This window comes from Phodopus roborovskii, unplaced genomic scaffold, assembly GCF_943737965.1.
Source record: "Phodopus roborovskii unplaced genomic scaffold, PHOROB, whole genome shotgun sequence".
NCBI classification, from domain to species: domain Eukaryota; kingdom Metazoa; phylum Chordata; class Mammalia; order Rodentia; family Cricetidae; genus Phodopus; species Phodopus roborovskii.
In genome coordinates, this window is record NW_026126460.1 from 6,503,190 (window position 1) to 6,518,888 (window position 15,699).

Below are 15,699 nucleotides of genomic sequence, written 5' to 3' on the forward strand. Positions count from 1 at the left end.
TTCAAAGCAATCATTCTCTAACAGTCTGTCATTACAAGACATGAAGCACGAAGGCTTAGCTGGTTAAGGCACCGGTTGCCAACTCTGATGAGTTGAGATTGAACCCTGGAACCCTCTTAGCGAAAGGACAGAACTGATTCCCACAAGTTATTCTCTGACTTCCATACATATATTATGGTACAAGTGTCCCTTCCCTACTGTATATAAATAAATGTAATACTACTACTAATAATAATATAACAGCTAAAGGGATCACTGGGAAAATGTGTAAGATTCAATGTTCTCTTCTAGGTAAGTCAAATGATAGGAATTTCACAGACATACTAATGCTGAGCTCGGAGACCTTTATTACATAATCTAATAGCTACTATGAGTATGACATTTTTATACTGAATGACACAATTAAAAAAATACAAAAAGAAAAACCAAACTAAAATAAAACGGAGATAAGTCTCTGTACTTGGGACAAGTCTGGGCAGCCCTTCATTCTCTACAGATCACTGAGTAATGATGGAGAGCCTATGTGGTGACACGTGCCTCTCCCTGGCATGGTGGAAAGTGCTGAGAAGCAGGCCCGGAAACCCTGGTACTTGGGGGGGGGGGGGGAAGGCATCACCATCAGGAGTTCACATCAGCTACACTGTAATACTCAAGGCGGCCCAGGCTAAAGAACAGCTCATCTTTAAAAACTAAAATACAACATACTTTTGTGTCTAAGAACCATGCTCTTTAAGGAATGACATAATTCCTATGACTGTGTTTAAAAAGGAAAGATAGAAACCCAAAAAGCTCACACATATGAAACCAAAGTATTGGAACAATAGAAATTGGCAGACAAAAATAAAGATATACAATAATAAGTAACTGTACCACTTTTTAAGCAATTCTATTCTCTCCTCACCCTAGGAAAATATCAAGCAAAAGACAAAGGAAGTGTAAGCTGCGTGCAAAACTTTCTAGTCAGTCATAAGCGTGGCAACAGTTCTTTCAGACACAATGGCTGCAATCATCTCCCTGTTAGGTCAGGCAGAGTTAAAGCAGGTAAACACTGAGCAAAGGAACAACAACGCACTCATGTAGCGGAAGGTCTCTTCAGCAAGGACAGGAGAGAGGGTCTCAGGCGCATCTTGGGGCTGGTGTGAAGACTGTGTCCAGTCCTGGTTTTCATAGAGAAAGAGAGAGTCGACTCTCAGCTTGTACTGTGGCAGCTGCTCTTCCAGCAGATTCACCAGCTCCACTTCAGGGAGATCCTCGGTGGAGCAGACATCTAAGAAGAGAGTTCCCGTAAGTGAATCTAGTATGTTCCATTTATCCAGCTGCAGTGTGACATTAGTCTTCTGAAAGTAGGAGATCGAAGAAATGTTAGCTAAGATCATTTCTCCCATGTCTTTTGTTAATGCATCCTAGAGACACTGAGGAGGCTGCTCAAGTGCTACCCTCTGTGTCTCTATCTGAGAAGGTGACTGGAGGTACCTGACCTCCATGGTGGTTGTGTGAACAAAGTGATAAACACTTACAACTTGGTATAATGCCTAGCTCAGGTGGAGACCCGATCAAATATTAGCTTTCTCCTTAAAATCAGAGTCTTTTTCTTTGTCTGTGTCATGTTGTGAACGTGCAGGTCAGAGAACAACATGGGGGTGTTGGTCCTCACCTCCTACTTACCCTCTGAGTCAGGGTTTGTTTTCTGCCACAGGCTCTGAGGACTTTCCTGTCTCCACCCCCATCTCATCTTTGAAACATGGCCAATGCTGCCAGTTCCTTATGCATGGGTGTGTGCCAAGGGCTTTATCCACGGAGCCATCGCCCCAGCCTGGAGCTTCTTATTATTGCTTTACTACTGGGTCTTTAGACCTTTGATGGTCAGTGTTAATTGTCAATTGTGCAGAATCTATAACCACCGGGGAGACAGAGCTCTGGAAATGTCCACGGGGACTTATTTTGATTACATGAATCAAGCTGGGAAGACTCACTCAAGTTCTCGCACATTGTCTCTGACATACCATACATACTTCTATCCAGGGCTTAAATTCTCCAGCTGCCCACTGTCCTGTTTTTCAGCTTTAATATTAGAGGGTACATGGGCTTTGGCATCAAATCTAGTGTCCAAATCTGGCTCCTCCAGATCCCATTAATGTTGGGATATTAGACACAAAACGCATCTCTCCTGAGCCCCATCCCCACATATTTGCAAAATGAAAAGAATCATCTATCCCATCCCATGTCATACTTGGCACACAGTATGTACCCACTGAATACTGCTGATGTCACTAGTCCTATCTCTCACAGGCTGGCTTGGAACATAGTTGGTATTTTCTTATACATCTGTTCCTGGCTTCCTGTTTATCATATTAATAGCATTTAACACCCTCCATAGTATTTACAAAAAAAGAGTTATTTCTTTTAACACAATTCAAATACTGGGCTTAAAATAAAGAAGTACAGCAAGATGACATATCTACCCTCTCATTTTTAGGAAATCTGGTATTTCCTTTGTGGGTAACATAAAGAAACATGCTTGAACTCTGACAAAAGACAACAGTTTAAGAAAACAAACTCTGAAAGAGCACATTTCTATTGGTTGGCCTGAACTTACCAAGGACAATTTAGTAAGTTCAGTACAAAGGCTGGTACTATTACACATCTCATTCAGCCAGAAGATAAGCAATGGCTTTATAACCACAAGAAGAGATGTGGTCCATTTATTTAAGCCTTCATCATAGCTCCAAGAACCCTCAAGCCTTGGCAGAGCCATTAAATAGAGCCCTGAAAATGACCACATTTTATTATACAGACACCAAGTGATTACGCACATTTGCCTGCTGCACATACATTACAGGTTGTTATCTAACGCTTCTGAAAGAGAGACGGACTACAAATAAATGCAAACAAAGTATCCAGGATGTGAAGGAAATGAAGAGCACAAGCAATGCCCATCATCTCACCCTGCAGCGACTCCCACACCCTCATGTCTTCCCAGTCACACCGACTCCATCACTGACTCCATCTGGGTTCAGGGGTTCTTTTCGGTTTTCTTAAATATGACTTAGAACTGGGCTGCCATTAACACACTCAAATCACCCTTCACACTTCCATCATATGACTTTCCTACTTAAGGGTAAAAGGGGTGTGAATTTCATCTCTCAGAACAACACACACACACACACACACACACACACACACACACACACCTACCTACACCTCTACCTCACTGATTACCTGAGCAATTAAATTAATTATAAGGTAGAGAATACTGAAGTGGTGATCCATCTAACAAAGATGAATCAGCCCCAAAATAAGACCCTTATCACCAAATTATTTATCAAAACAAAACTGAACTCTCTAAGGAAAAACCACTTATCTAGAATATAGCAGGGACACATAATTCTACATTTAAAAATTCAGTCATAAGTGGGCAGTGATTGTCCATGCCTTTAACCCCAGCACTTGGGAGGCAGAGGTAAGTGGATCTCTGTGAGTTCGAGGCCAGCCTGGTCTACAGAGTGAGTTCCAGGACAGCCAGGGCTGTTATACAGAGAAACCCTACCTCAAAAAACCAACAATAACAATAAACCCCAAACAAATCTCAAAAAGAGCACCTCACCACAAGGACAAAATCAATTCATCTGAATTCTAGCACAAGCAGATTCCATCTACACAGCAGTGCAAGGGAGGCTGAGGGTTGCCTGGAGCTGGGAGTGAGGGGTGGAGATCCGGATGCAGGTGAACTCGCATGGTATGCTCGAACGAAGTCCTAGACCTTGACTGCACCAGTTACACATTTGAAAACTCAAGCAGTACATTAAAACAGGGACAGTTTTCTATACCTTAATGAACATATTATGATAATAAAGCTGAATCGAAGAAACAGCCTCAGATTTATGGGGGTTTCAGAATTCAGAAGTTTGTAGACTTGTTTTTTTTGTAACGTCCCTAACTGGTTCTGTAGAAATGCATTTGATATATTAATATATCTTTAGCAAATGTAAATCTAACTAAATGAGACAGTTCAGAAAAGGCTATACAAGTCAAGCTTTGGGAGCACACAACTGTTATTAATATGATGATGACATTGATGTATATATGGTGCATATGAGTGCAGGCACATGTGTGGAGATCAGAGGACAACCTTCAGGAATTGGGTTTTACCTTCTGCCCTGGCTGAGGTAAGGTCTCTCTCATTTTGGCTGTGCTGGCCTGTGTGCCCTGGGCAACTCTGCCTGTGCCTCCCGCTTCCCATAGGAGTGCTAGGATTACAGATGTGCGCTGTTATAGCCAGCTTTTTTTTTTTTTTTTTTTTTTTTTGTTATGTAGGATCTGGGGGTTGAACCTGAGTTGCGAGGCGTGAGCTGCCACTGCATTCCTCACTGAACTACCTCCCCGGCTTCATTTAGTGTTGTGTTTTTTTAAAACAAAAAACGTTAGGAAAAAACTTCCAAGTGTTCTGAGTTTTTTCAAAACATTTATTTATGTACCTATTTTTGTCTGTTTGTGTCTGTGTGGGCATACGAACTGGTGTGTATGTAGATGTGGTCTTCAAGGCAGGTACTCTCCCTGGATTTGGAGCTTGTGTTTTCTAGCTGAGTTAGAAACCAAGCAAGCCTCAGAGGTCCTCTGTCTCAGCTGCTCAGAGCTGGTGCTACAGGCATGTACAGGGCATCCAGCTTGTTATGTAGGTGCTGGGACCCAAACTCTGGTCTTCATGATTGCACACCAAGTCCTCTCCAGCCCCCGAGGTTTTATATTTTTAATTTCTCAAAGCTAAAACCTTGACGGCCTACAACTCTGTCTGTATTCCCTCCAAGTCCCAAGGGCCTCTTGTGTGCCAGGCAGTGTGTTCAGACGCTTGTAGTTACACAAAACACAGGTGCGTTTCTCTGACACAATTCCTGCTCACCCCTGTGAGTATATGAGAGTATGACACAGACAAAGAACTGCACAGAAGGCAGATTTTGATAATGGAATTGGAGATCAAGGGATGGAGGGATTAATTCAGTCTGTCTCTGAGGCCACCGGGCTGGAAGGGGAAGCTGGGGTTTTGTCACTGGGGCAGGTCACACAGGCCAGACTGAGGCATCTGCACTCTGACCTAGAGAAATAACACCTCAGCATTATGAAAGTAAGCTCACCAGTGATGCTCTCCGAGTCTCTGTGATTGCTATTCATGAGGTTTTCTTCACCTGTTGGTGATGTGAAAATGGCATTCTGGGGTTGACTCATGCAGAATCCTTTCCTGCTTTGGTCGAAAGGGGCAGCTTTGGTAGCAATCAGAGTAAAGGAAATCCATTAAGCCATTTAGTAAAGAAATGAACATGGGCATATGTATATTTTCTTCAAGACAGATTTTCCACAATGAGTCACGTGACATCTGCAGCTGTAAGTGTTCTCATGTGATTATCATCCCGTGTACAGTCATGGCCTAAAACAAAGAACAGACCAAGTGGTTAGAATTCAGGATGCTCTTTAAAAACAGGACTCTAATTACCTGTCATGCCTGTCATTTAGAATGTTTTTCTATGATATACACAACAACATGAGCAACTCTCAAGGGAATTAGGCTGAACAACATAAATAAAAGTCAGCTCATGGTTATGATTACAACAAAACCCACATATTTATGGTGCCAAAAAGCAGATCAATGGCTGGGTTAGGGAAGAACTTACTCATATGCAAGAGAATAGATTAGAGCCACCGTGTTGGCTTCAGAAGGGCAAGGACACATGTAATGCCAAGTGTAATGCAATTATACAGCTGACGTATGCAAGCTGGCACACATTACACTTCAATATAGTTATATATTTTTAAATACAATCAACTCTTTACTATAGTGACCTATTATAGGGTTGAAGTGAAATGCATTATAATAGTACAAGGTCAGGAGGGAAATGGAAGCATACTCCTGTCAGGTTTTTAGACTACATGTAGAATGCTGAAATGCTACTTGAAGGCAAACTGTGACAGTGGAAAACAAATAATGCAATAACTCAAGAATTACAGATAATAAACCAATAAAAGAGATGAAATAGAACAATATAGTTCGACTCTGGCCACTACTGGCATCTGGGTCATTTGTGTGGAACACACTGTATGAACTTTAGCAATACCTGCCCTGTCCTGACTAGGGAACTCCTTTCTAGGCCTTCTCCTAGGTATACCAGGCAAAATGTCTCCAGTCACTGCTAAATGTCCTTGGGGGCAAAAGTGATCCCAGCTGAGAACATACATACATACATACATATATATTTTTTCAGTATCACTCAGAATTAAAAGAAGTAAAAATGTAAGTAAAATATTTTATCTGCTAGACCATCAAATGCTAAGCTTTACTCATTCTTGGACATGGCATGAGAAAGTGACCCTTTAAAGTTCCATTGCTACCAGTGTAAATTACTGTAAGATTTTAGGAAGGCTTTCACAATGTCTACAAAGCTTTTAGATGCACAGACACTGCAGCTCAACAATTCTACCAATAGAATTTATACAAAGGAGATATTTACATAGCATACCAAGACACAGGACCAGAACAACCTACACAGTACTGACTTAAATGTTTTCAAAAGCACACACATCAAGTCCATAATGAGATGTCTTAGTAATAGCAGTATGAAATCACAGTCCAGGCCAGTTGTCTGTTATCACAACACTCAAGAGGCTGAGGCAAAGGACAGAATTTGAGGTCAATCTGGGCTACATAGAGAGCTTCAGGGGAGCCTACCCAACTTAACAAGACCTGGTTTCAAAGCAATCAAAGAGCCAGGTCTAGTGGCACAGGGAAGGCCAGGGGCAGGCAGATCTCTGTGAATTTGAGGACAGCCAGTACTACATAGTGAGACTTTGTCACAAAAAAACAACAAACTAACAAAACAAAATAAACAAAGTTTGCAATGCACTAAATATACTGTCTGCTTAAAACTAAGAACAACAACAAAAACTGGGAACTGTTATCAGTTAGGAAATGTTCAATTTGTCTACACATGGTGGTGCACACCTGTAATCTCAGTACTAAATAGGGAGAGGCAGGGGAACTGTGAATTCAAGGCCACAGTGGGTGTGCTACATGGAGAGTCCCTGTCAGAGGTCGCGGTAGAAGGGAGGGAGTGCTCAGCCTTAACTATAAGCTTTGCTTAAGTAAGACAGGCTACTAAACAGTCTTAGCAATTTGCAGCTTGCATCCTCATGACTACTACTTAGAGGCAACAATACTCAGTTACGTCTGAGAAGAGAGCACAGAAAAGAACAAAGGAGCCTAGGAAATGGTCAATGAGGAAGAAAAGGAACACACTTAAGAACACTAGGGACACAAGTTTCAGAGACAACATGAGCAGCAGAATCAGAGAGGTTAAAGGAGTGTTTAAAAGTTAATAGTGACCTTTGAAAGCCAGTGAAGTTCAACACTTAGACTGCAACCAGGCTGGTGAACAGATTGCATAAGAGAGGGTTTTAGGGAATGCAGACCAGAATTTTCCAATACCCAGACTTTCAGATTTCCACAGATTGGTACACTTTCAAAAACTTCTGTGATCATTGGCAGAGGATTTCTTGACTGTTTCTATTACACCTTTTTTTTTTTTTTTTAGATTTTATTTTTATTTTATGTATGTGTTTGCTTGAATGTGTCTTTGTGCCACATGCATGCCATGCCTGTGGAAGCCAGAAGAGGACATCAGATCCCCTGCAGCTGGTGCTATAGACAGCTGTGAGCCACCATGTAGTTGCTGGGAATTGAACCTGGGACCTCTGGAAGAGCAGCTAGTGCTCTTAACTGCTGAGTCATCTCTTCAGCCCCATTTTATTACTTCATAAAACATTTTATAAAGTAAAAACAGCAGTCCTTTCCCCCAATAAGTTTATAATTTCATGCTGGCATAATAAAAATTCTACCACTGAATCCAGATAATTTTAATAAACACATAAATATTCTTTTACACGCACAACAGTTTTCCTGGAATATGTTTATAATATAGTAACGTGGATTAGCCAGTGCAGCACTAAGCAAAGCTCATGATATTTGTCAGGTACTGTGATTCTCATCATCAAAGGCCATTTTCAAGTTCTAAGGGCACTCTACTGCATACCCTTGCTTTCCCCACAGTATCTTGTTATTCAGAATTGTCTTTTCCAAACCAAGCCCTGCAAAGGGAAGAGAAACATATTTGGATGAAACCAATAAAGATTTGCCTCTGAACCTGAGAGGAAGAAAGCCACCTTCTCTGATGTACACCACATCTAGGTATGGAAACAAAATGTGGATGATGCCCCACCCACAAAAGGGTAGGATTGATGATTTTTAGGTGGATAGCAACTGTCATCTTCCATGATGAGTGTTCATGTCACACATACTTTTTAATCAGTCTTTTTAAAGGTTACAGTAGTAGTCTAAACCCTGAACCTGAAATAGAATAAGCATCTGGGGGCTAGGAAGGTAACTCAGTCTGGGAAGTTCTTGCTGTAGGGTAAAAGGGCCATGTAGGGAAAGAGGGCTAGCCAAAGTGGGTTTCTTTGGCTGGCCTTTTTACCATACACTTGCTATGCAAGCATGAGGGTGAGTCAATCCCCACAGCCCATTACAAAGCCTGGCATGGTAGTACATGCCCATAGCTGGTGCATGCTCCCCAAAGTTGGGGAGACAGAGAGAGCTGGACCCCTGGAGCTTGATGATCAGCTAGCCTAGTCTACAAGGTGAGTTCTAGGCTAGCAAGAAACTGTCTCTAAAAAATAAGATGAAAGGCTCTTGAGGAACCTGCACACCAGTGAATACACATAGACAAAGAATCTAGTGATGTATTTTAAAAGACAGAATGGCAATGTGAATGTTAAGAGTGACCTTGTCATCGGGCAGGTCATCTAGTGCAAGTTCAGCAAACAACTGCCAACATCCATATTTGACCTGCCACCTGTTTTTCACACTGTGTGAGCTAAGAATAGCTTTTACTTTTAAATGGCTGGAAGAAAAAAAATTATACAGAATTTAATTTTCAATGTGTACAAATGAAGTTTTACTGAAACACAGATATGTTCCTGTTTAGATACTGTCCACTGATTGCATCCATATTCCATGACAGCTTAGAAATTGTGGTAATTGTGCCAATAGCTATATATATATATATGAACACACACACACACCACACACAGACTCTTAGACACAATTTGATATTTGACAGAAAAAATTTCCCAACTACTGATTACTAATAAAACAATTTATCAAAATACTATTACGTAAAACTAAGCTTTCCAAGACCAACTTCTGAAAGCTGGGTTCCTACATTTATACACTTGTAATTGGGCTTCTACTCTCTAAATCCCTAAGCATATTTAAGTTACTTTCAATCTCTAAAAATGCCCTTTTTAAAAGCAGTAAGTTACAAATTTGCCTGCAAGGGAAGGGAAGGGGGGGGGTATAGTAAAGAGGAAAGAAAGTGAAAAGTGAGGAGAATTAAAACAAAGCCCAACTGGTCCAAGTTGATTCTTTTTGTTTGTTTGGTTTGGTTTGTTTTGTTTTTCAAGACATTTCTCTGTGTAATAGCCCTGGCTGTTCTGGAACTTGCTTTATAGGCTTTGTAGATCAGGCTGGCCTCGAACTCACATATACTGGCCTGTCTTTGCCTCCTGAGTACTGGGATTAAAGGCGTGCAGCCACCGCCTGGCTTCCAAGTTGATTCTTGATAAAAGACCACCGTGAAATGTGACCGACTGAGACTTTGAGACTGCCTGCCCTATTGCTCTGTAACATGCTGACTCCATTGTCACACCTCCCTCCCTCTTCTCAGTTGTCTGTCTGTCTGTTTTAAGGTGCTAGTTCTGTGTTCCTGGCTTACCCTGACACTACTGTACATGAGATAACCTTGAACTTCTCATCATTTTTGCCTCCATATCCTGGAATTACATGGCTGGAATTATAGGTAAGAGCCACCACGCTAGGATTCTTTCTTCTCTTTAATAACATTTCCATGTGTACCAGTGTTATGCCTGCATTCATGTCTGTGCACGAGGTGCATGCCTGGACCCGAGGAAGTCAAAAGAGGGTGTCAGATCCCTTGGAACTGAAGTTACTGACAGTTGTGAGCCACAGCACTGGGGATTGAACCCAGGGCCTCTGGAAGAGCAGCCGGTGCTCTTGACCTCTGAGCCATCTCTCCAGCCCTCCACTTCTATTTTTTAACTTTGCTTTTTTATATTCATACATCATCACCCAAGAACACAGAAATCTATATACAGGTTTTGACTACGGCTTCTAGACCTTTGCTCTGGAGAATTACCTTTTAAATCAGCTCTGGAGGTTTGATGATGTTCTCAACACTTAAACACAATAACCAAGTCCACAGTAAGAGTCATGTGGAAGGAATGCAGACCTCCAGGGCAATCCAGGAACCTGCCCAGCCTGCACATGGCACAGCAGGCCAGGGGTGACTTAGCAAGGCAGCATTTTCCTGGGGACACCATACAAGCTGCCCCACCTAACTTGATGTCCTCAGGAAGGGCAGTGTGGAGTGGCGGCAGTGACCGCAGGGCAGTTTATGCATCTTGACATTAAAGTCTTAATTTTAATCTGATTCACTGTGCTCCGTCCTTGTGCTCATCACTTGATGTTTCTGAAGTTTGTTTCTTTTTTGCCAACGTGGGGGTATTCACAAATAAGAGGGGTCAGATAGAAAGACTAAAAAATAAATAAAAAGCGCCAGTTTGGCAGCGCTGGTTCTCTTTAGCCTTTCTTCAGTTCTTCAGCCCGAGGAAAGCACGCTTTCTGCCCCGTATTTCTTAAGTTCCCAGCGTGTCCGATGTAGAACAGGGGCATCTGAAGATCGGCCCTGAGTAATCTTCAATCCCCAAAAGGCAAGAACCAAGGAGGTGAATAAGTGACCTAAGGCTGGGGCCACTGAAAAGCTTATCACTGGGGTCCACTGCCTGTGGATTCTCAGGAGCTTTGTTTGTAGTAGGAAGTCTTTCTCCTTCACATGGCAGCCAGCCGCAGAAGCTTTCGGGAAGTGTTAACAAGCTACCATACACTTAAAGTTTAACTCTCTTCCCACCCTCCCCACATGACCTTAAGCCACCTCACCCATGTGACTGTCCAGTTCTGGGGTCACTTGGGGTCAGAAGCATGGGCCTGCTCTGCTGACTCTACTAAGATGTCAGCAGGGCCACGTTCCTTTGTGGGCAGGCTCCAGAGAAAAGCCTGTCCCTGCTGCAGCTGCATTTCTTGGCTCCGAGACTCATCTACTCTCCTGAAAGCCAGCAGCATGTATCTTCAAACCTCTTCCTCTGCTTCTATTGTCACACTGCTGGCTTCTGCCACCAGACCTTCCTCTGCCCTTTTTTTTTTTTTTAATCATCAATCGTCGTTTTAAATAAGGAACCTATAATCAATGCTTAAGGCCCAACTGGATAATCCAGGTTAAACTTCCTCTCAAGATCCTGTCTGCCAAGTCCCTTGGCCTAATGTTACAGGTTCCAAGGAGTCAGAGTTGGATGGTGTTGAAAGCTGTGATTCAGGTGACCACAGTGGTTGAGAATGTGAGTCCTGGTGCCACCACTCACTGGTTATACGGTCTTTTTTCCTTCCATTACACGTGTCCAGGGGATGGAACTCAGATGGACAGGCTTGGTGGCAAGTGTCTTTGCTGCTGAGCTATCTCACAGGCCCTGGATGTATAATTCTGCACAAGCTATTTAACCACGTCTCTTCACCTGTTAAATGGGCTTACATGAGCAACAGCAACCACCTCGGAGAGCACTGGGGCTGTCAGAGAGCTCAGTGAGAGGAGGGACACAGCAAGTGTGATGTGAATACTGTATTATTTCTACCACCACCAGAGCGCCATTTTATTACAGTTCTCATTAAGGTCATCATACCACTCCCAATGTCTGGCACAACAGAAGGCCTACCATTGGCTGCTTGATGGCGTCTTCTCGCCACCTAAGAAGTCATGCTTCCTTCCTGTCTTCTGAGAGTGATTTGGTCTGGGGACAGTCTTTTTTCCCCTTTTGGTGGATGAATAAACAGGAAGCTCGGCCCAGAGGCCTATCTATCAGAAAGGAAACCCTGGCAAGCACAAGCAACAGGATCTCAGCACCTCCTGGAGCTGCACACAATTCTTTGTTTTTCCTTCAGGGTCGCTTTCTCTGCTGGATCTTCACTTTATCTTTAGAAACAACTGCTTTTCTCTATGGGCCACCAAATCAAGCATGGTACATTTAACAAGAAACAGACCTCTGTAAATCATGCACATTTAGGAGAAAAATCAAGTAAAATAATCAACTACCTTATTTAAATAAGAATGAGACTTCAAATGAACCTGTGGAACACATAACTGTTACAATCATTGCTGGCAGACAACACGACCGAGGGCTTAGCTCAGCCATGGGACTCCCCCGCTAACAGTGAGCACAGACAGGTATAAGCTCTGTGTCTAAAAAGCGTGGTGGCTACTTCCTTAAAGCAGGGTGCTCTGGACAAAAAAGCCCATGGAGAAAAAAGACTAGATTCTCAGGGAAGGAAACCCACGCTACGGGAATGCAGAGCCTGGAATTACAGTAAATGCAGACTTAATGAAACACATTGAAAATATATCTCAAAAGTTCATTTTGCAAGCAATACTTTGGGGATTAATCTGAAGCACATGTCTGCTGCTGAGTTGCATGTACGGGTAGGAGCAATGCCAATCAGCATTGTGCAGCAGCTCCCCAGGCAGAGGCAAACTATGCCAGACCACAGATAAGCCTGAACTTTTAAAAGTGAAATAAGTTTATCATGTTTGTACATGAAATAATTAACTTTTGACCAAGACTAACTGATTGTAACATATTGCAGCTACACCTTAGACAAAATTTACTAAAAAACTCACGGGAACTGAAAAATCAGATCATGTCCCACACTGGGACTGTCATGGCTTTAGTGCTAAGAGCTGAATGAAAAGGCATGGGGGCAGTCACCACCAAAATCTAAGGGGGCCAGTGAGTAGCACACATCTTGAAGGTAGAGATCACACACTGCACCCTAGCATCAAGGCAGCCACTGAATGGGCTACACCCAGCATAGCATCTCTAGAAGTCATCGGTCCATGTTTCTTTGTTTCCTAATTAATTGCCTAATTTAATAACCAGTATTGTTTTAAGAATATGAAATATATGAAGGCAGCTTTTACTTACAGACACACTGAATCCCAAAAGGCAGTTAAATCCACCAGGTAGGCATCCAAACCCATTAACATTTAGGCTTCTGGGGCCAACATTTCCTCCTGCATGATATATTCTGGGCTTGTTTGCTTGCTGATGTCAACACTGGAGAGGCAGGCACCTCTCCCTGCCACAATCTCCACCAACAGAAGGGAGTTAACCTCTGACAAGGAAGGGATGCACACCAGGACTTCACCTGGAGATAAGAAAACCCTTGAGCCCAGGGCGTCGTCTGTGGGTTTTGATAAGTTTCCACAGAAGTCCTCTATCATCCACTGCATGCCCTTAGCCTTTAAGCTCTTAAACTTTACCTGAAACTCTTGAAATTAACCTCTAAGGAAGCATTCCTCATTAACGCTGGTCTCAGCCCAAACCACGTCAAATCATCACATCATGATTCTTTACCTCTTGCTGATCATTAATGGCAGAGGCCTCTTTCTTCATGATCACAGAACTGTCCTTCATAACCATCTCTATTATATAGTTGAAGTATGTGAAATGATATTTTAATTTTGTAAGCTATTCCTACTTTGAACTCACAAATCGGTTACCAACACTTCTTTTAAGGCAACAGGAAATCTGTAATACTTTTATGCTTTTTGAAACATGATGTCATGTAGTTCAGGCTGGCTTCAAACTTGCTGCATAGTTGATGATGACCTAGGACTTCTGATCCTTCTGCCTCACTCTTTGAAGAATGGAATGACAGGTGTATGCCACCACATCTACTTTACTTACTCAGTACTCAGGCTTTCATACACACCCACCAAGCACTCTACAGCTGAGCATCATCCAGAACCCCAGATCTTAGCTTGAAGGACAGTCTGTGCTTCAGAAGACTTGCAAGTAAGCTAATCCACAATGCAAGAGCAAGGCTTGCTGTCCTGTCCACTGCAACATGTAAAGCTTGCTTAGCACACACTGAAGGCTCGGAGAAGTCTGGCCTGGTATCTCCCGAGTGAAAAACATGTGCATTATTTGTAGTTTTCAAGTTGTCCGGCTAGAACTGCTGAAATACAGTGGGTACTATTTCTGTGTTTTGTTCAACAAATGGAAAGAGAACAGAGGATTGCTGATAAGTATCTGTGATTCAAGACCTTCAAATGACTCTGCCTAGATAAAGCTGAAAGGTCTAAAAAGCAACCATGAAGAAGGCTTTGTAGGTGAGGTACCACTGTAAGCTGATCACTTTCATAGAAAAGGGACACATTACACAGCCTTGGCTCTCCTTTCCACATTCATCTTTTATCTGAACTCCGGAAGGAAAAGAAAATGCCCAAAGCAAAGGGCTACTATGAACTTTTTTCAAGAAAGCAAAGTGTGGTTACTGGAAGCCGTTCTGTATCATATTTCACAGCTATATCCTCATCTAAATCAGCAAGAATTATCAAAATATGATCCTATCTGAGAAAAATGCTAAACCATGCTGTACTACCTATCATGGAAGAAGCCAGGAAAGTACAGTTTTGTAACAAACATTTAAAAGAGTTTTACAATACTTATATATTTTATTCATCTTGAAAATTCACATTCCAGGTGTGCTCAGTACCAAACACAGAATTTAATAGAGATTATTACTACTTTTAGATTTTATTTTATTTTGGGTTTTCAAGACAGGGTTTCTCTGTGTAGCTCTGGTTGTCTTAGAACTCACTCTGTAGACCAGGCTGTCCTGGAACTCACAGAGATCCACCTACCTCTGCCATCAAAGTGGGCTACCACTGACTGGCAGGATTTTATTTTTTATAGTACAGATTCTTAGAACTATATTTGTGAGGGACTATGGAATAATACATACTACATAACTCACTCTCACTGACTTTTCACCAATCTGCTATATCCCTTAATCTGTAAGAAACTGAAAAATAACTATATTTGGTTAACTTAATCTTTCTGTGTTTTAACCAACTCAATATGGAAAAAGTATTTACATCTTATAGGATCTTTATGTGCATCAAATAATAAGCTGATATTTATAAAACATACAAATTAAGTACATCACAAGCATTATCTATTTAATTTGTTAAATTATTATTGGGCGGGTGTACGTGTAGAACTCAAAGGGCAACTGGGGTTGGTTCTCTCCTTTTAACATGAGTTCTGGGGGTCTAACTCAGGTCATGAGGCTTGCTTACCCACTAAGCCATCTCTTGGCCCAATAAGCATTATTTACATTATAAATATAGTGTAAGCTTAAGTACTCAGAGAGGTAGAAATGCCAATTGCAAACAGACCACTTATGGTCCCTGGTCATCTGGCAAAGGTTAGAAGACGTGTAATTCAGATCAGCTTCCACAGTTCTACCTTGCTAAGGGCCCTTCTCAGAGGGTAGACCTCTTCTTACAACAGCAAGCTATGTATTCTCTGAAGCTGCCACCAGGCCATAATGCAGGAGTGCTAAGAAAAACAACATGTCTCTGTAACTACTGATCTAAAAGAGTTCCTTACACAAACATTCTTTCCAGTAAAAGCTCAATCCAGCAGAATCCAGACTGATGCAGCCATTCAAAGACTATCAGAAGCAAG

At 42.0% G+C, this 15,699-nt stretch overlaps 1 protein-coding gene across 1 annotated transcript in view; it reads right to left on the reverse strand.

Annotated features, from left to right (window-relative positions):
* The window catches only part of Trak2 (trafficking kinesin protein 2), a 53,347-nt gene that overhangs the window by 23,100 nt on the left and 14,548 nt on the right, over positions 1–15,699 (reverse strand). The window contains exons 2-3 of the mRNA XM_051190273.1: positions 5,130–5,419; positions 1,073–1,267 (exon numbers count right to left, since the gene is read on the reverse strand). Coding sequence (XP_051046230.1) covers positions 1,073–1,267; positions 5,130–5,220 — 286 coding nt within the window. The 5' untranslated portion in view covers positions 5,221–5,419. The remainder of the gene's footprint in view (positions 1–1,072; positions 1,268–5,129; positions 5,420–15,699) is intronic.